This window comes from Ochotona curzoniae, unplaced genomic scaffold, assembly GCF_017591425.1.
Source record: "Ochotona curzoniae isolate NIBS_2020 unplaced genomic scaffold, NIBS_Ocur_1.0 contig_4516, whole genome shotgun sequence".
In the NCBI taxonomy this organism is placed as follows: Eukaryota; Metazoa; Chordata; class Mammalia; order Lagomorpha; family Ochotonidae; genus Ochotona; species Ochotona curzoniae.
The window spans coordinates 1,293,786-1,315,217 of record NW_024466313.1 but is presented as its reverse complement, the minus strand read 5'-3'; the positions used below and the strand labels follow the sequence as shown (position 1 = coordinate 1,315,217).

At 48.8% G+C, this 21,432-nt stretch overlaps 1 protein-coding gene and 1 pseudogene across 1 annotated transcript in view; one reads left to right on the top strand and one right to left on the bottom strand.

The window, feature by feature from the left end:
• The window catches only part of PCP4 (Purkinje cell protein 4), a 57,151-nt gene that overhangs the window by 6,453 nt on the left and 29,266 nt on the right, over nt 1–21,432 (bottom strand). The window contains exon 3 of the mRNA XM_040986582.1: nt 3,456–3,681. Coding sequence (XP_040842516.1) covers nt 3,554–3,681 — 128 coding nt within the window. The 3' untranslated portion in view covers nt 3,456–3,553. The remainder of the gene's footprint in view (nt 1–3,455; nt 3,682–21,432) is intronic.
• Nucleotides 18,593–19,041, top strand: LOC121160622 (annotated as a pseudogene).

Below are 21,432 nucleotides of genomic sequence, written 5' to 3'. Positions count from 1 at the left end.
GAGAGTCCTGGACTCCTAGCTTCTGCCTATCGCAGCCTCAGCTGTTTAGGATTCAGGGGGAGCAAACCAGCAGGTGGGAACTCTGTCTCTCCCCCCTTTCTCTCTCTCTCTCTCTCTCTCTCTCTCTCTATATATATATATATATATATATATATATAATCTTTCAAATAAATGAAAATAATTTTTAAAAATTTGATCCCATGTTTAAATCTGCCTTATAGAACAAACAGAAGAAAGTTCAGTCATTCTTCTTCGAGCAAACTCTTTGTTTTATCCCTAACACTTGATGCGACCCTGGCCTCTAACGGTGCTGAGAAATGGATGTCAGTACAAATCCACCGCCTCTCACTCTAAGCGTAGATCTCAATGAGCATTAACTTCTAAAATTCTTCTCCCTCTCAAAATACCCTCACAGTTTTACTACCTTACAGTTTCACTGATTTATCTAGGTTAATCTTCAAGTTATATAAAATCTGTGCACTCAGTGGAATATCGAAAGAAACTTCAAGATTTGAGGAAATGTAGCCTTATGAACTTAAACAACCCCAAACAGTTGGACTTCTGCAAGCAATTACTTCATGAGATGCTCCGTCACAAGTAAAATAATGACAAAGACTCCCTCCAGACAGCATAATGGGTTATAAAAAAGAAAAGAAAATGACCCAAAAGTGGTAATACACACACACACACACACATTATTTGCAAGTAATGTGACTGTTTCCATGGGAACTGAACAGAATGTACTGAGAACTACCTGGACACGATGTAACTCAGTAAAATGAGTAGTCGCAGAGTTATAAGCGACTTCAGTAGTTTTCTCGGGTAACAGCAAAACCCACTAAAGAATGCTTTAGGAAATGCTTCTGTTGAGGAATAAACCAAAAACTCCTAAGTGCCTGGAAACAAAACAAAGATGAATGTGCAAGACCTCTATGATGAAAACTATGAAACTACGGAAAGACTAAAAACAGACTCTAAGACATCAACTTCTCCCCCGCTGAACCCTGGCTTATTTGTAAATCTGTCGCAGTTCTTCCTGCCCATGCCATCTATTCTTTTTCTTGGAAGTTTCGGATGTTCTGTTTGTGGATGTCTGTGAGACCTGAGTAATTCTCTTTTTTTAGTGAGGATGATGGGTATCTGTTCATGGCAATCAAGAGATGGACTCCAGGAGGCTACCCCTCCAGCTTTCACCAGTCCAAGCATTGTGAACCTTGGACCCCCTTCTCTATTCTCCCTCCATATTGACCTTTACCCTGATGCAAAATGGGGTGGTGGGAAAATGGAGGAAAGACATTTTTTTTCCTTAAGAATTTTTTTTTTTTTTAAGATTCAGCCTGTCGCACGCCAACTTTGATACCAAAACAACATTTCCTTGTAGTTAACTGGCTTAGTTCGTGTGGCTATCAGATGAGACTCATGAGAGAAAGACTTTGGCTGGCTGAGGCTACCTTGGGTCCAGGACCCATCACTAATCCAAGTGGCTATGGCCAAGGAACGTAGAGCCCCATGGTTTGAGCTGAGTTAGAAGAGAGGGTGACAGAGGCCAGGATGGGCTCTCTGCCACTCTACTTGGTCAGCACCATTGAGCCAGATACCCATGCCCTTTTTCACATTTTTCCAATTTTTCTTACTTTTGGTTTATCCTAGAATCAGAGAAACAGAGAGAAAATCCCGTCTGTCGGTTCATGCTGCGAGATCCATAACGGCTGGACCTGTGCCAGCAGCAGGGCTAGGAGCCAAGGATGCAACTGAGAACTCACATGAGTGACAGGAGCCCAAGTACTTGAGCCATCCATCACTGCCGCTTCCCAGGGTCTACACTGGTGGGAAACTGGACTCAGAGGCAGAGCCAGTAATCGAACCCAGGCACGCCAACAGGGGATGCACGCATTTTAACCACAGGCTAAGTTCCTTGACAAGGAACATCATACAGGAACAGCTTTTCTGTGGTCCCCCGGCTAACCTGTCCTAATCTAAGTCTCCACTGCCTGTGGTCATGCCTTCTGACCTCCCCAAATCCAGGCCGGGTGTGCGTAACACTGGGTTGTGCTCATTGTGCAGCCCCAGGGAGTGCAAAGCTGGACAGAAGCCTTCTCGTGCTTCCTGATAACATTTTCCCCCAGCCATTGCTAACCCTGATGAAATCCTGGCTAGCGTTCCACTGATTACAGAACGAGCAGGGGAACCCAAGCATTTCCCAGTTCCAAATAGCAACAGAGAATCCTCTTGCAGAAAGGGTCTCCTCACACAATTAACCAACATGTTTTCAAGCAAGGGATTTTGTTTATAGTAAATATCAAAAAATATGTCAGCCTTTTTCTGATACCAGTATCAATAAACTGGCAACAAGAAAGTGGTGCCTGCATGCCCAGCTTCTGCCCTGCCCTGTCCAGAACTCACTCCTGTACATCGCTTACACCTGCTCACCCAGGTACATGCATCCGTGTTCACATAGCATCTTTTCCTGCCACACCCTACCGTATGTGTTGAGTGGGGGGGGGGGGGCAGGGTGCTGCTGCGGCTGCTAAACAGCATCTTGGGATGTCAAGGACCAGCTGTGACACGCACACCATGGCAGAGTTCACACAGCAGCTGGCAGCAGCACAAGAGCTGGGAGCTGCTGCCACCTGCCACCGTGAGACAAGCACACACCCGGCCAAGTGACTCTTGGCTCCAGAGTGGCACTCTCCCTGTGACGGCCCTCTCCTTGGTGTAGGAAACTGACTCACCTGCAATGTTTTCACAGAAAATGCAATGGGAAAGAAGCCAGGCAACATCTCCAAATAGCAGGTTGTGTTAGATAACCCTTCCAGGTTTTAAATCACACAGGAGATGAAGGAGTGTGGAGATGTGTCCACCCCCTGGAGCCATGCAGGTGCAGAGAGAGGCAGGTGAGTGAGAGAAAAGCCCTCCCTGATGGGGGGAGACAAGAATGCACCTGCTGGGCAGATCCAGGGATAGGTTGAATGCACTGTCCTCCCCCGCCCCTTGGTGTTATCTGGAATGAGTCATCATTCTGCAGTGATGTTGCTGGCACCCCATGAGGCAGAATCCATCCCTGTCACAAGAAGGAAATATTTTGCAGCTGCCCCTCCAAATGAGACAAGCACAGCTGTGAATGGGTCTCTCACTCACGCCACGCAAGCTCCTGGCAGAAGGTCCCCACTCTGCTTTTCTGTCTCCTCAGAGAGGGAAGAAATGAGACATTTGGCATGTGGCTGCCTCTGACCCTGGGATCTTCCTCACTGAAGACACAGCCAGAGACAACAACGGCAGACAGATGCTGGGTTCACTCATCTGAATTCTGTTTATTACAACCTCGAGGAAAACAGTTGCAGGAGGCATGATGAGGGGAACAGGGGCTGAGATTTCTCTGCTCACGACCGTGTTGCCTGCTCCTTCCTACCAGGGTGCGGGGTTCAGGGGTTTCTGTACATGCATTTTGGGTCTGCTGTGTGTGTGTGTGTGAGACTCTCTTGGGGGTGCTGTACTTAGGACAGATGGTGGTGGAAGTCAAGGTCTTCAGGTGGATGAGGAAGGGGCTCTTCTACTAGGATTGAGACCCAGCCTTTTTCTTCTGGAATTTTCTGAACTGAGACTGAATGGCTACCGCCGCACGCTCTGTCTCGGGTGCATCCATGTCGATGTCAAATTCTTCTTGGACTTTCTTCTGCCCATCTGTAGCAAGAAAAACACAAAAGAAGGCAGATGAGGAACAGGGAAGTGGACAACAGCGCCTGTGACACAAAGCTGGACAGCGCACTGAGGGCACGTGCTCCCAGTGGGACGCAGTTGGCAGTCAGATCCCACGGAGGGTTTGGGATTATTCAGTGTCTGCACCTGAGAAAGGTATGAAACAAGGCCACAGTCTCAGCACCTTACAAACAAGCCTGCTTCCAAAAGTCCGCTGAAAACAAAACTGAAAGATAAGTCTACTTTATTGCCAAAAATATTAGATATGTATGCACGTGAGAGATCTTCAAAAGGCTCACACAGGGGAGCTGCAGTGCGTAAAGCTGCCTCCTGCGATCCTGGCATCCCACAGGGACACTGGTTCATGTCCCAGCTGCTCCACTTGCAGTCCAGCTCCCTGTAATGCACATGGGATAAGCAGGGGAGGATAGCCCAAATGCAGGCCTCTGGCCCCCGCCTCCCACCTCGCGGCTCTCATGGCACCCAGCTCCCAGCTCCAGCCAGGCTTAGCCCTGGCTGTTGTAACCAACTCAGAGCAAACCAACAGCAGATAGATGCTACGGCTTTATCCCTCACCCTCTCTAAATATTTCAGATAAATACAGCTCCAAAAAAAGTTCCTAGACATGCATATTATTAAAACAACAGCAACAACAACAACTATGAGTGGGCTTCATTTAATTTGCACAATAAGACATATCTTCCAATTTCATTTCTCTACAGATTTCTCGACATTTTCTCATATTTTTCTCTGCATGATTTTCTGACCTTCTGGCTTCAATTTACACGTTTTTCAAACTCTTGCCGCACTGTTATCCTCACGTGATGGCTGGTGAGGACGTGATCTAGATCTGACAGCAAGTATTGACCTAGCGTTGGTCGATATCACAACTGCTCAGAGTTTACGAGTTACACACCGAGTCCCGGTGCATACTCCTGTTGCCAGGGAGATTTGCTGATTGTATTCCCAGCTTTGGGTTTTGTCATGATCACAACTCACTGATACATCTGACCTTCACAGTCCTGGCGAACGTTCCCGTGTCTTACAGCTTAGCTCTACCAGACAAGCTTAGCAATGTGTATGCCAAGGCAGAAGGAGGCAATCCACTCGCCGTGTGGTGATCCTAGGGTGAGGTCACCAGCCCCCTGCAGCGAGGACACCCGCTCATTGGGCACTAGTGCTGTGTGCAGCCCTAACTGAGCACTAACCAAGGAGCAAAAACAAATGAGTAAACAAAATCCTCCAGCCAGGGAAGGGGAAAATCCTTTAAGATCCTTGGGTCTGTTGGGAGAGAGAGAGCGAGAGACCTCAGAATCACCAAGGGTGCCTCTGTTCTCTGTCCTTCTGGCTTTAACGTGGCTACTGGTGCCCCCACTGGACTCGGGGCTGGCCCCTGCCCAGTGGCAGAGGGCAAGGAGGGAAGACCAAACTAGGGTACATCAGCAACCCTGGGGGAGGCAGGATAGCCGCATTCCTAAACAAGGCTCTCAGGGATTCCCAGGGTTGGGAGGTAAGCCCTTGCCTGCAGGTGAGTTGACAAACACATCCCTCAAGGACCCTAGAGGAAAACTTGGAAGGAGGGCTTGGAATGGATGGCAGGCAGGGTGCACAGTGGGATAGGGTGGAGCATACAGACCCAACTCTCCTGGAACCTCAGCTAAGAATCCCCCTGCCACCGGTCACTTGGCCTTGGAGCCCAAGACACAGCTGCATAAGGGGCATGCTCAGTCCTGCAGAACGATGCTGATGCCACAGAGGTGGGGGAGGGGCTAGCTATGGAGAGGGGAGGTGCTGTGTTTCTGGAGTCACTAGACTCTATACTTTTCCATCTAAACGAAGTCCACCCACCTTCTCTCTGAGGGGGTTTTACATAATAAGGCTCAGGCAGCAGCCCTAGCAGAGGGCAAGGGGTAGACAGGGTCTCAGCAACTTGCTGTGTTCATCTCACTCTTGCGTGGGGATCTACACTGCAGAGGACTCCTAAAGGGAGAAGACTGTGTTTCCTTACTCCCATTCACCTCTTCACAGAAGCCTGAGCAGGACCACAGGCATGTGGCCAGCAAAGCCGAGATGCTGTCAACTCCCGCCTGCCTAGAACGCCAGTGGTGAGAAGGCACCCCCAGCACTGGACGTGTCCTTTCTCATCCACTGGGGAGCAGGCACCGCAGCACTGGACGTCATCCGCTGGGGAGCAGCGCCCGGAGACTTTTCCCTCACTACCCACAGGGAAACCTCCTCCAAGCCCAGCAAGGCCGATGGCGATTACTCTTCTAGATTTAAATGCCTGGGTCTTCCGAGAGTCTGATTCATCTTCTCCTTTTGTAACAATAGAAGAGAGCTATAATCTTATTTTTGGACCAGTGATAAATGAAGAGGCAGAAAATTATGTATATTTAGTGAATATCTAATGAGACAGTAAGGACAGGTCATAAAAATCAATTTTGCAATTATAACTTGAGCTCGTATCTCAAGCTGAAAGCCATTTATTGATGGCTTCTTCATTTGAAAGGTCCGGCGGTGTTGGCAAAGCAAACATGAATATTTAAGGCACCATTACTTTCTGTTTACACGGCAGAATTCCAAGTGTCTTCCCTTCCCCAGCTCCAACACTGAGGGTATGCAGAGTACAAGACGGAGGACAATGAATTAACTAATCAGGGTGGGAGGGGTGCTCTGACCGGCTTTGGTGTTGAACAGACCTGTGGGCAGGAGTCAGGAGGTATGGCTCAGGAGACTCCAGATGCAACAGGAATAAGGGGAGGTGGACGGGCCCTCAGTGGTGCAGCCTGATGTAACTGTACACACAGGACACAGGCTGATTCAGCTCCTAGTCTTAGATGCAGAATGTCCGGGGCTGGGCGGCCGCTTCTGCTCAGCCTCTGACAAGGAACTTCTGGACGGATGGTGTCACGGCAGGAGCAAGGGTAGAAACCTTCACAAGGTGAGGGTGGAAGCCAGAGACTGGGGAGGGTCCAGGCTTGCTCTTATATAACAGCTGGGAAAGCCACATTCATCAGAATATAGAGACTGCACGACCCTTCAACCCCCTGCTGCGAACTCTCAAAACCATCGCCCCGAAGACGAAGCCCCAGCACCCTGATCTTTGGGAAACAAATCACCGTCAAACCATATCAGCTACCCGTGACTAGAGATGCTCTCTCCGACCCCTGAGGCAGCAGCTGAGGTTCATCTTGCGTGATCCAGGTGGTGGAGGCAACAGCACAGAGTATCAGGAACGCTCTAGGAACAGCCACTCCTTCCCCATCCCAGGCCAGAGTCTGGCATGTGGATAACCCCCTTGTGATGCAATTGCTCCTATCCCCACTCTGCTTCCTTCATCCTATCCACGTCTCCCCCATCTCCTACAACTCTAGAAGGTTCTCTGTTCTTCCTAAAAACTAGAAAAGGGGGGCCTGCCGGCGTGGCCTAGCGGCTAAAGTCCTCGCCTTGAACGCGCCAGGATCCCATATGGGCGCCAGTTCTAGTCCTGGTGGCTCCACTTCCCATACAGCTCCCTGCTTGTGACCTGGGAAAGCAGTCGAGGACAGCCCAAATTTTGGGACCCTGCACCCGTGTGGGAGACCCAGAAGAAGTTCCTGGCTCCTGGCTTTGGACTGGCATAGCATCGGCCATTACGCTCACTTGGGCAGTGGATCATTGGATGGAAGATCTTCCTCTCTGTCTCTCTTCCTCTCTGTATATCTGACTTTCCAATAAATAAATAAATCTTTTAAAAAATTAGAAAAGGGCTATCTTTTCTTCAAATCCTCTTCTTTCTAACCTTTTTGTTTGTGCACACTTCAGTGCCTCAGTCTAAGCTGAACTCCAGCCCAAATGGTATTGGGCACTGACCTGGTCCCTGGAGGGGATGTGGTGAGTCATAGGACTCAGCTGCAGGGCCCTGCATCTGCTTGGTGCTGGGAGTCCCAGATCGCTTGTCTCCCCTTCAGAAGGGATTCAGAAGAGAGGAGTATTTCCGTCATGGCCTGCTGCACATTCAGCATGGGCAACTGTGTCACTGACTTCTTACAGACACAGTCCCTGCTCAGCAGCATGGACATAGCGTATTTCTTTAAAAAAAAAAAAAAAAAAAAAAAAAAAAAGGTGTTTGCAAGAGAAACCTCCAAACTGGCCTGTACAGCCCACCACCATGTGACTATGCACCCTGGCAGTGCAATAGAGTCTGCACAGCCCCCTCTCTGAGGCTGAGGGCACTGGCAGTAAGAGGGCTGCTGGGCCCTGGGCAGTAGCAGCACACAGAACTCAAGTGCTGGTCACTGTGGCTTCCAGTGTTGTTTTTGGCCATTCTCTGCTGTTTTCCAAAGATCCTTCCTGAAGGCCAAGCACAGCCTGGGTGGGCTCTACCTGACCTTGCAGCTCAAGGCTCTGATGCCAGAAGTGGAGACCTCCACCAGCGTCCATCCCCACAGGCATCAGCGGTGTCTCCCCAAAGCACTCAGTGGGGCATTCGGGGCCACCTAGTCGCCATATCAGTCTGCAGCTCTGGAATTCTATCCCTGCTCTCCCTCCGCATTTCACACTCTGAGATTCTGCAACTGGCTGGGAGGACGTTCACAACAATGAACAGTGTGGGAAACGTCCTTAGCCAGTGTCCCTGGAGCATGACGGGGAGCTGACTTCATGGTTGTTATAGTTCAGAAGAGGGAGGTTCCCAAACCAAAGGTCATGTAGGCAGGGCAGGTGCAGAGTTCCCCACAGCCTTCAGCCCCTCCTCAACTCTTCTAAATCCATCACCTGGAAGACCATCTACCTGTCATAATGCACATTCCCTCTCCCCGCCCTTTCTCCCTCTCTCTTTCTCACATACACACACATCAACAAAGAGGACAAAACTTACAAGATGAGCCACTCCATTGGTTACTTCGCCCTGAACTCACTCAAACCACGAGGTCACACCCCAAAGCCCTGCCTACAGTTCTGGCACAGTGACAAACTGCCGCTTCCTAAGGTTTGAAGAAGCTCATGACCCTCTCCACCAGGAAGCCCTCCAACCCTGGCTGGCTGCCCCTCGCATCTGTGCACCTGCTTCTGATGACACCTGAAACACCGCCTCTCTGTGCATAAGCCGAGACTGGCCTTGAGTGGCTGGTGCTGCTGCTCCAAATTTTGTGTCATCAAGTGGCCCTTTGAAGGACAGATTTGAATCATGAGACACACTTCATTGAGCATGGAATAGATGATCCTCCATAAATGGAAGTGAATTTTCTTTTATAGATCATTGGCTTCGCAAATGTGAAATACAGAAGTATGGACCGCGGAGCTACTGTTTGTTGACTACCCGCTCCCAGGGTGGTCTCACGGCTTGGGAAAGTGCATGACACCCCACGGTCCACCTACACAGATCTTGTCTGAGCTCTCCTGTCCATCAGCAGGAAGCCCTGAGCCCAAGGCTTAGCCAGGCCAGGCAACCATAGCAAGAAACCATAATGGAAATTTACTTTCTCACAATTCTCTGAAATGTAGGTGTCATGAAGTTGAATTCTCCCTGGACTCCTGGACTTGTGGGAGGCCACCCCTGGGTGCTCACCTAGGCTTCTTGTGTTCCATCTGTACTTCCTCTTCTTGAAAGGACACACTTTTGTATGTGAGGAACCTGTGTGTTGTTATAGTCACATCCTGAGGTTCTGGGGATTAGGATTTTAAGATAGCAACTTGATGGGGACAAAGGTGAGCCCACACCTGCAGCCCTCTTCACCTCCCATGCTCAAGTCGCTTTATACTCTGTGCCTTTGTTCAACTTTGGCAGCCATTTTGGAGAACAGCAGGAAGCACTCGTTGTCCCTGTTTTACAAGTGCTCAGAGCTGACTGAGCGGGGCCTGAGTGTGACTGCCTCCTGGATGCCAGCCTGGGCGCCCTCGGAATCCAGGGCTTGCTGCAGAAATTGCTATTTCACAGTGTTGCACTACTTTTTGCCCCTGAGATGTAGGCCAAGATGGCAGCCATCTGCACGAACCAGCTACTGCAGCCCCGGCAGATGGAAGGCGAGAGTAGAATTATACCACATGGTCTCCACCTAAACACATAATATGGTTCATGAAGTAAAAGGGTATTAAAAATTAAGCTTGGCTTTCATGCCTAAGCTTTCCCTAGCAGAGTTTTCTTGTGAACTTCTGGAAGAACGTGTTCTGCTGACCATTGAGGAGATCTTGACCAAAATTCCTTCAGTTGGGACACAGCCTGACACAAGTCCATCAGGGAACAGACAGAATCACGGGACACACCCGAGACCCTGCTCTCATGTCAGTCACAATGAAACAGCAAGAAAGCTTCTAGAAATGTGCAAGAGAATTTGTGAGATTGCTTTATCAAGCAAAGCCAGGTGGGAGCCGGAGCACACATGATTAAAGGCAAATGGGGGCAGCCTCTGGAGCCAGGAGGTTCATGGCGTCCCAGCCCCACAGTCAGTGAGGAAGCACTGGGGAGGAGAACCAGGACTTTCTGGAAGATTATTCTCCACCCATGCCTCCACACTCTGAGTGACAGACTTCAAATCGTGAACATAGCTGCCTTTTAGAAATGAACAAACCTGGGAAGTCGGGCAGAGCACGAAGCTATTCATGGCACCTACCACAGCGTGAGACAGGATATCAAGTTTGCGATGTAACATAATTCAGAATTCTATCTCCTTAGCCCCAAGCTCAAGAAAAGGGAATCCAGAATACATTTTCTGCTGGGAGGTCACAACATAAAGTTACTGGCATTTTCTGGGTTTAGTTAACACAACCCACACAGGCACCACGCACACATATACACAAGTAAGGGCCTTCATTTTCATCTTTATAGCTCTCCGTGGTTTAAGATTGATTTGATAAAAACAAATTACCTCCTAAGGCCTAATCCTGCTGATCAGAAATTTGTACCTAAGCAGAAAATTGGGATATAATTGTCCCGAGTGGGAGTGTGCCTCCACAGGTGTCGCAGCACAGGGCGCACCATAAAAGCACCTGCACTTCAGCACACCACAAAGAAACGCAGACATGGAACTGCAGTGCACCTTGCAATCGGGCTCTTTGAATGACAAGGTTCTAGAATGGCCTACCCTTTTCCAAAGTTCCAGGATGAACTCGGAGCAAATTGGTAACTACTAATGGTGCTGCCTTGGATAAAATGCTGAGGTCCTCGGAGCAAAAGGCCAAACTTTTTTCACGACACATCCATTGCCAGGCCAAGGACACTCAAGAAGGGTTCCCTCTTGAGGACACAAACTCATACCCTTGAATCAGGAAAAGTCAAACACGCAGATAAAGAAAACTGAGGCTGGATTGGAATTTTTATCCCTTAAGCCTCCAATTGGATCGAGACGTACCTGGAGAAGAAGGCGTCCAGTGTGGAGGAAAAGGTCAATTTGTTCCAAGAAGGAAAATCATGAAAAGAAGTTTGTGCATCGGTCCACGAAAGTGCTGGCAGAGCCCACCACACCTTGTGAAATGCCAGGAGAAACAAAGAGAACGCCTTCTTCACAAAGAGGCAATTGGAGGCCTTGCTGCCCTCCCCCGCCAGCGGCTCAGGGAGGCCAGAGGTGGGAGCTTAGGCTGCTCCCGCCTGCTCCTCCGTGTACAACAGGGACTGCTGGCGCCGGGAATTGCAATTTTCCAGGTCTTTGCTACGAGGCAGAGATTAACGAGCAAAGTCAGGCATGAGCAGCATCAGGCGAAGGGATTTTCTGCATCTATTATATTCCCCGAATCAAATGAAAACACAGCTCCCGCGGCTCCTAGCTTTCTGTCCACCAAATTACAGCCTTCCTTTACTTCTTGCACGCATCTTCCTGCACCAGTTCTCTTTTGTCCTTAAACAGGAGTGTTCTGAGCCCCACAGCATCTCCCCAGTCCCCTGCTGCTGGACTCGGGCTCCTCCCGCCCTTGAGAGGGGCTGCTTCTCCCCTCATTCCTTCAGGTAATGTCCGTTTCCAGTCGCTCTGTTTCTGGGCCTTCCGCCCAGCTGCCTCCTGCTTGGACAACATGCCCCTCAGGCTATGGCACTGTGCGTGTCTCTTCCCCACCTCAACTTCATCCAGTCCAGGAAAGACATACACAAAAGGGAACCACTTGCATCACTGAAAAAAATAACTTTCCTACTGCGAAAGTGAAATGCAATTCTAATTGTGTCCATATCTTAGGACCGTGGCCACAAATCACCAGTTAGAGCACCAGGCATCGATTTTCCGCAGTCCCGGGGGCTGCAGGCTGAGGGGAAGGTGTGGCCACACTGCTTCCTTTGTGGTCTCGCAGCTGGCAGACACTGCCCATGCCCTCGCAGAGCCACCTCTGCATGGGTCTGTGTCTTTATCTCCTTTTCTTACTCAGGTACCTGAGGGCACCCGGGGACCCCATGTTAACCTTCACTATTTCTTTAAAGACCTCTCTTGGGGCAATACTGGTTAAGCCGCCACCTGTGTTGTCAGTATCACCCCACAACACCTGTTCAAGTCCCGGCTTCCCACAGAGAGTGGTGCTAATACACTGGGAAAGCTTGAGCCTGCCGCCCACGTGGAAGACTGAGATGGAGTTCCTGCGGGCTCCTTCCTTTGCTCTGGCCCAGATCCAGCTGTGTGGTCATTTGGGGAGTGAAACAGCAAGTGGAAAATTCTCTCTCTCTGCCTTTCAATTAAATAAAACCTTTTTTTAACAATTAAAATAAAGTTCCTCCATCCTGAAGGAATGAGGACCAGGGCTCCACACTATGGATGGAAAAGGGGGAAGACACGAAGTATCTCAGATGCGTTACCATCCCCCAATCAATGAAGACAAGCAGCCAGGCAGGATAGGAGGCACTTGATATCAAGGATCTGCTCCTGGGGCCCAGACACCTCTGTGCATTTGAAAGGGAGGTAACCCTGAAATTTCCTAGAGAGCGGAGGAGCGTAGAGCCATGTGCATGGGAGGTGCAGGGACAAGGACAACCCGGCGGCAGGAGTGGGGAATCCATGTGGTCTCCCCATTAGCCCTTCCTTCCAGACTTTCTTCCTGCTTCCACTAAGGACGAGAGGCTGGCAGAAAGAGCCCCTCTTGCCAAGGTGTGACGTCCATCCTGGCAGGTGCAAAGAAGAGTGAACGCCAAGCTGGACCAACAGGGAAAGATGCCACATCTGGCAAGCACTCAGGCAGGGGTTCAGGGTTTCCACGGGCACCCCATTCCAGGGTGCCGATCCCAGGCATGGCTGAGGGTTCTGCAAGTAAGAGATGAGCTCATCTGGCTGTGCATCCTCCAGTGTGAGCTCTTCATGGTCCTTTCCAGCACCAACATCCTGGTTCTGCCCTCCTCCCCTTCTGTATTCCAGGGATGCTTGGAAGCACCTGTCTCCAGCCCAGAGTGGGCAAGGGGTCTCCACCAAGCCGGGCGTCCCCTGACTCTGCCAGAATACGTCCCTGCCCTGTCTGTTCGGCCCCTCACCGCGGGTCAGTGCTGATGACTGTGACAAGGACAGTGCTTTACAAGGGCTGGCCAGGCACTGGCTGACTTGTGACAGTGTTTCTTAGAAAAAGAGCTGCTTCAGCTGCAGCCTCCCTTGAGCTTCTCACCAGGCAGATGGATTCATACACAAGGGGACTTGGAGAAGTTCATGAAAATAAGAGGATCATTCTGCTGCAAAACATTTTGAAATCCATGCATGTTTTTTATGACACATTTTTTCTTGCGAATTGTTTGAAAAGTCCTTATATCCAAGGATTTCAACATTATTTGCACCCAAAAACTGCTGTACCATTGAAGCCCACTTTTTGAGTCTGTCAAAAGTAAAGTGAGAGTGGAGATACATGCTCAAGAAGAAAGGAAGTTAGGCGGTGTTCTCAGTGGGGAGGGGAGGACGAGTCCCACGGGTTCCCCGGAACTTAGGAACACAGACTGCCGATGCAGCCTAGGTTCCAGGGCTTCAGGCATTCCTTGGCTGGCTGGTGCACGGGAACACACACCTGGGAAGCAGTCAGATACGAATTGTTCTCCTTGGTTAAACATCCAAGGTTAGCCAATGCGATTTCAGATGGTGCCGTTTTAAGATGGTTTTTACGATATTTTTTCCCAGAGACCAATACTGACATATCGTCCCTTGGAGCATCTAATTCTCACAGAAGTAAGAAAAGCATATCCATCCAGACCAAAATTTTAAGTGGTGATCAAATGTCATTTTGTGGCTATGGTAGCACAAGGGAACTGATATGGAGAAACTGGTGGGGGAACCAATTTAGAAGGAGGGTGGGGAGGGTGTCTAACAGCAGCCTGATACAGAAAAGGAACAATTCTGAACTTTCCCTGAAGTCCATTTGAACCAAAAACAGCAAAAAAAAAAAAAGCAAGGAGTTGTGACCAACTGTGTGAGATCACTGTGACCTAACAGTCAACTCCGCTCCCTGGACATCACCGCGTCACTGTGTCCAACTCGGAGACCCATGCACCGAAGGACATTTTATCTGCGAGCAGCACCTGGCATTTTCTAAGACCCTCTCCTGCTCCTCCACACACCATCTGACTCATCAGTGCAAAAGCACACTTCAACTCCTCCGTACTCAGCCATAATTCAAGGTGACAGGAGGCTGCATTTATAGAAGAGGCAAGTAAGAAGCTTTCAAGACGGAGCTGGAGCTTGGTATTCCCCGGCTGGGGGATGTGGGGGGCGGAGCTGGTGTAGCGACCTCAGGCACGTTTCCAATTACACTTGGTGCCAGGTGGCAGAGGTTAGAACCATGACTGAAATGACAATAAAGTTACCAAAGGCAATCAGAATACCTCCTAGCCCCGGAATTACAATGACAAGTTAATATCAGGTGTATGCTCTGCTGCCCAAGAAGGGCACTCGGCAGGCGTGGGCACTGTGAGGAGCCTACTGCCGCCCTGTGCTGCTGTGCTCGCCTGGGGGCCAGCTACGAGCTGCATACACACCCAGGTGCACTCAACAGAAATGTCCCCAAGTCCAGTTGCCATGTTCTGTCACCAGAATCTTTTCCACAACTTTTCCACAAAACAATGGCCTCCCTTTTCCGTTTTCCCTCATCTTGTCAAAATAGTTATTTTCAACAAATACCAAGACACGTTATTTTATTCCTCAGCACCATGGCCAAGCACCTCTTGATGTGTGCAGAATATACCAAACAAGCCTAAATTTTCCTACAGTATCCTGACAGAGCGACAGCCAAGGAGTCACCAGGAGTCAGAATCAGGCAGGAGCTGCAAACGACCTTGTCCCAGGGTGAAGACAGTGAGATTCAAGAACTGTACCAGGGCTGCCAGTGGCACAGTCTGGCAGGGGCAGAGGAGAAGGGGGAAAAGAGGGGTGTTCACCTCGGGCCACACCAGGCAGGGCCAGGCTCAAGGCAATAAGAAACCTAAAGAAGACCACTCAGCTACGATGCCCACGTCCTGGAGGTGAGAAAGGGTCAGTAACCCTCTGATAAACCTAGCAGAAGTTGGAGGCTAACCTTTCTCTATTCTGGAATTTCTATTGAGAAGAAGCACTCTCCGCAGCCAGTAAATGCATTGTCATCGACCAAAAAGCATCTTCATGAACCGTGTCTGACATCCTTGCCCATTTTGAAAGCATTTCATCAAAAAACAAAAATTTCCCCTTTTACGGACTGGATTTGGTAAGTGAACATCTACTTGAACAGAGAAAAAGTCTGTGTTTGCTCAAAAACTCAAGAGAGGATGGAGGCAGGCTGAACGCCATCTGAGATTTGTACAGTTAGTGATTCGTATACTGTGTGTGTGCAAAACTTTATCCTTTTGCATTTGGACTCTGCAGACACTAGGAGTGGGAATCTGCACCAAGAAATCTCTGCTCACATCAGCACCTGGCCCCCAAAGCAATCTCACACAGCAAAAACAAAGCTGGAGACAGCACAATACCAGACTTCAAAATACTACAGGACAGTCGAGATCAAAACAGCCTGGCACAAAACAGGCCTGCAGATGAATGGAACAGAATAGAAATCCCAGAAATAAACCCACACATCCACAATCAACTAACTTTTGACAAAAAAAAAAAAAACAAAAAAATCTGAAATCCAATTGAAAGAGAAGAGAGTTCCTTCAACAAATGGTGCTGTGAAAATTAAATCTGTGTATGCAGAAAATAAATAAAACCCTTAGCTTACACCTTTTACAAAAGCCAGCTCGAAATTGATCAAACATCTAGAGCTATGATCTGACACCACCAAATTCCTACAGGAAAACATAAGGTGTACTCTGCAAACCACGGGTATTGGCCAAGGTTCTAAGAAAGGACCCCCGAAGCACAGACAAGTAAAGCAAGGAGAAATGGGATTACATGATGCCAAAAAGCTTCTGCACCAAAACAGACAAAAACCTGTCAATAAAATGGAGAGGCAGCCAACAGAATAGGAGAAAATATGTGCAGGGTATGCCACTGATTGAGGATGAATAGCCAGGAATGGTAAAGAGCTCAAGAAACTCAACAACAACCAGACAATCCAGCTAGAAAATGGGCAAAGGACATGAACAGGCAGTCAGTACCCATTTCTGCAGATCCTGGGTCTGCACACTTCCAGGTGTCTACAGCAGAAAGGGAGGCAGCAGCTGGAACAGAAGGCTACATCATCACCCCAAGAGCAGTTGCAAGGAGCACCCACCGCCCAGGCACCAGCAGGAGGGGTGCCTTTGAAGGAACGTGTTAGCTGTAGAGTTTTATGAAATCAGATCTAGCATCATGCAAATCATCATCTTTCTAGCTCACACAGAGAACAACTGGCATGAGATGACAGGATAAAGAGATGTGGCATGAAGGACAACGCTGTGAAAGCACCCTTTGTGGGAAACGGTAACAGTGGCAGGGGGAAATACTCACCCAGAGGAACACCAGGAGAAGAGAAGAGTGCAGATGATGGCAATGCTGCATGAAATTCCCTGTGCCTGCAACTCCCACCCTTCGTCCTCCTGAGCTCGCAGAACACAACAGTGCCCCTTCCAGGGCTTCGTCCCTATCTCTTCACTGCAGTGTGGGAATGAACTGTACCCCACCCCCCCAAAATGTATGGAGAAGGAGAGGACAGAAGTGGCCACGGCCATGCTTGGAGGCAGCTGATCTTGCATTCACACACTTGAAACTTCACTCTAGGTCTTAGAACTCAGGCAACCAAGAGGGTCCTGCAGGGAAGCAGAATGCTCTGGACCCACAGGAACTGTTTGCAAGAAAGCATGCAGAGTTAGACACCCAAAGGAAAGCTGGTGGGGCATCTGGGACTAGCTACAGTGGCGCTGTGCAGAGACTCAGGAAGTTATCCAGTTAGAATCATCCTCACCCCAGCCCTGGACCACCAGGGATATGTGTGTCATTATGGACTTCCTGCCCTGTCTCGCAATGTTGCCCTCTTGAAATATCCCATCGCAAGCTCTGGCTATAGTATCTAGCATCCAGTAGGTGTTTAGTAACCATTTCGTGAATGAATGAGAGAAATGCTGAAATCTGTTGTATCTGGACATCCCCTACGTAATTGTTAAGGACCTGAAGCCTATAGCAGAGATGATATTATCAGCAAAGAATATGAAGTAATCGGGGCTACATTGGAGGGAGGAATGGAGCCAGATTAGATATTTAGGAACATTCCAGTGTGTGGAATCAACTGAACCAAAAGCCAGGGGGACGGGGTGTTTGGGTCAGGCCCAGCTAATGGCTGTGCACCTGCAATGTCCTTCCCATGGACTGGGAAGGCTGGCACCGATGGTGACCAGCTGGACATTTCTCACTGTGCAAATGTGGGCTTTCTGGCAGCATGGTGGCTTCAGGAGGTGGTACAAGTTTCTTCTACAAATTTCCAGCCCCAACAGGAAAGTCTCCAGTTTCTTCAGACCCAGCTGGCATCCCTCCTGCTGCGTTCTGCTAGTCCTAGGAGCCACAGAGCTACCCAGGGCAAGAGGAAGGGCTTAGAATGTTCCCTCCACATTTCAAGAAATTTGAATCTGCCTCTCACCCACTACATGCTAAGATCATATGAAATTGCAACCAGTATATAAAAAGATCTGGGAATTTTAGGCCACTAAAAAAATAAAGAAAATCAGAGAAGCACCACACCTCTTATATGCAGGGAATCAATTGGATCTTGATTCATAAATAACACCAAATTTTCCAGGAATCTCTCCATTGCGCTTAAACCAGGACAGTTTGGAAGTGCAGGAAAGAAAATGTTTAGTGAAACAGATGACTCAGATCTGCTTTTTAAGTCTGTGTGACAGCTTTCAAGCAGCTGGGCTCAGGGTCAGTGAAGATGACAGCACCCAGGGTTCCCTCAGAAGGTGTACTTTCAGCACACACCTGATAAAATTACAGTAAGAAGCCCTGTGTGTTTCCTTGTGGGCTCCCTAAATGATGATGCTGGCCCTGTTCTATGTGAACAAGCAGGAAGGGGGTTGGCTAACAGAACAGCTAGGAGTATATGTCCTGGGTCAGAGTAAAGTTCTAACCTGGATCAATCCTGTGCATGCCAGCATAAGGCCTCTGCTCTCTTGATGCCCAGAGGGAGTGGATGCCAGAGGCACCTGCCCACACTTGTCTACCAGGAAGCAGAGACACAGGAACACCAGCCAGTCTGCAAGGATGCTTTCAGCACAGCCACTCTCCAATTCCCCAAATCCAATACTTTGCAGTCTGTCTTAAAAAGATGATTCAGAGCCAAAGCTGTTCTCAGCCTGCTTAAAATGAATGGAAATTGCTTATTTCCTGGTGAAAAAAATTTTTTAAAGCAAAGATAAACTCATACAGAGGAGAATAAATATTGCGGTTGGCATGAAAAGCATCATTTCTTGAATGAACAGGGCCAAGAACTGCCAAATTTCACGTTCATTGCTATTGATCAGAAACCCCAACTTGCTGCTCAGTGATAATGCTGGTGCAATGCATTGTGGGATGGCAGCAGCACCAGGTCCAAAATGGCGGTCATCAGGAGACTAAGGAAAGAGAGAGAGATCTGCAAATGTGCAATGAAAAGCTTCCACCACATCCAGGTTGATGGAGCTAAATTACAGACTTGGCAAAGGCTCGTTGTTCCTGACCCTCCTTACGATAAGGAGGCCTTCAGAATCAAAATCAACTTTCCAGCAGGGTACCCACTCAAACCCATTCCAAATAAAAATGTATTGGTCCAATGTTATGATGAAAAGGGCCAGGTCTGTTTGCCCATCATTAGTGCTGAAAACTGGAAGCCAGCCACCAAAACGGATCAAGTGATCCAGTCTCTCACAGCACTGGTGAATGACCCCAGCCCAAACACCCACTCCAGGATGACCTAGCTGAAAAATGCCCTAAGGACTATAAAGAATCCTGTAAGAACGCTGAAGAGTTTACAAAGACATATGGGGAGAAGCGACTTGTGCACTAGCAGCTGCCAAGAAGGATTCCAGGGGCTAAGAACAGCCATGCTCAGACACTGCCAAGCAAGACTCTGGAAAATCAACACGTTCCCACCGTATGGCATAGGCTCATGGTGGTTACTAACGTTCTACAGTTTTCTTAATCACAAGTGGTCTAGGTAACCTGTAAAGAAATGACTAAAACTTTCAGTTACCAAAAAAAAGAGAAAAAAAAATGCTGGTGGAAGGCAGGAAGTCGAGTAATTCTGGGAAACAGTCTCCCAAAGGTTGGGTGTGGATTACAGACGCTTCTTGTGGAATCCCAGCGATGGGGCTAAAGCCATTGCTAAGCCCAAGAACATCTTGAAGACATGCAAAGATGGCAGGCTCTTTCCCCTGAGCCATCTGGCAGAGGAGAAGGCAGATTTCCCCCCTCCCCAAGACCGAGAGCTGCCCCAGGTGAGCCTGACCAACCTAAATGCTGCAGATTTAACCCCCTTATTATCACTTTGCAGGCTGAAATTTACATCGGCCCTTGCTTCTGAAGAATGACTCGCTCTGCAAACGAATTCTGTAAAACACGATGGTGTCTCACTTGCATTTAAAAAAAAAAAAAAAAGCAAGGAGCTTTCCAAAATACAAAAAAAAAAAAAAACATCATTTCCGTATAAACTGTTCAACAAGATGTGTAGACTGAGGTCCTGGGCTAGTCCCAACAGAATAAACCACATCGGATTTATTCATGCTTGAGTGCCAGGTGGAAAAGCCAACAGCAAGGTGTGTATTTGACCATCTGAAACATCAGGAGGAAGAGAGAGCGATGACAGCCAGGCAGAGCCCACCTATAACCCCCAGGATAGCTCAGAATGAACCAGTCCACTTTTTGAGCTCTGCTTCTTTTCCATCTAAACCCCTCTGCAAGGCTCGTTAGAACCTTCCCATTGTGTATGCTGAGGTGCTTCCAGGCTACGGAGGCCCCAAACAATGCCTGACAAGGTCCTCGGCCTCATCAATGTCATCTTCTGACAAAACACTTTACAGGCAGGATCCAAGACAGGCCTATTTTCTGATGGGGGCAGAATTCCAAAGGGTAGAAGGATCAATGTTTTCCTGGTTCAAGCCACATTGTGGGTTTGCAAGCATCCTTCAGCGAGATTTACGACTTCAGTTCTTCACTAAGGCATATGGAACTTCTCCATAGGATGTGGAAGAAAATGTCTATGTTTAGTTGCTCTAAAGTTATCCAGGGTTCAGTATTAAACAGAAAGAGGGGAGGATGGAAAGTGAGATGGAGTGAAGAGAGGAGGGGAGGATGGCTTAACCCATTCATGAGTGTATTCCTCCGATGTTTTAATTGTGAAAGCTAGCCTGACCATCTGGATCCTGGGTCTGAGACTACACACGTTTGCCAGAAGTTTGTTAATGACATGGTGAGGTGATGGTGGGAAGGACCAATGTCCCTGTGAGCACTAACTCTCACACGAATCAACCTGCTTGCTCATCAGAATGACCCAGGGGCCAGTTTGGTGTGGCTCACCAGGACCTGATGGCTTACCGGTCCTGGCTTAATGAACAATTCTAATTCCACTCTTTCGCATCTGGATCAATACCAGCAGAACCCTGTGTATCCATCTTTCCCTTCTGGGATGTAGATCTTTCAGAGTGTTTGCAGGCAAGAACCCATGGGGCTCTCTCTCCTGAGTTGCAGCCGCTTCTCCTTTGCACGCTGTTTTCCTCACTTGTTTAAAATAAGGTGAAAGAAAAGAGCCATGACCCCAGCTGGAGGCTTGTGATTTTCCACCTTGAAAGTGTCCCGTGTCTGCTGCCTTCACAGCAGCACCCCCAGTCTATCGGCCCAGCTGCCTCCTGGGCTTCAGGCAGCTCAGCATTCTGCATTGAGAAACTCCTCGCACCTTAGAGATGGATAAGCAGGGAGTCACTTGGTCCACAGCCAGGAGCAGGCTGCAAACATCCCCAACACCACACACTCATACATGCCATAGCACTGTGCTCTACTATTTTGATTAATTTTCCTGAGATAATTTTTAAGATGTATTTATTTATTTGAAAGGCAGAGTTGCAGACTGAGAGGGAGACAGGCACAACAAGCGAGCAATAATCCACCAGCTAGTTCATTTCCCAAATGGCCGGAAGAGCCAGGCCAAACCAAGCTAGGAACCAGGCACCTCAGCAGGGTTTCCCACAAGGGTGTCAGGAGCCCAACGACTCAGGCTGTCTTTTGCCTGCCTTCCCAGCCTGTGAGCAAGCAGACGGACCAGAAGTGGAGCAGCTGGGACACAAACCAGTGCCCACATTGTCACAGGAAGGAACTTAACACACTGTGCCACAACACTGGCTCTGAGAGAGCCTGTTTTTCATCTGCATTGTAGTCAAAGCCTCAATGCTCCACTAGCTGAAGA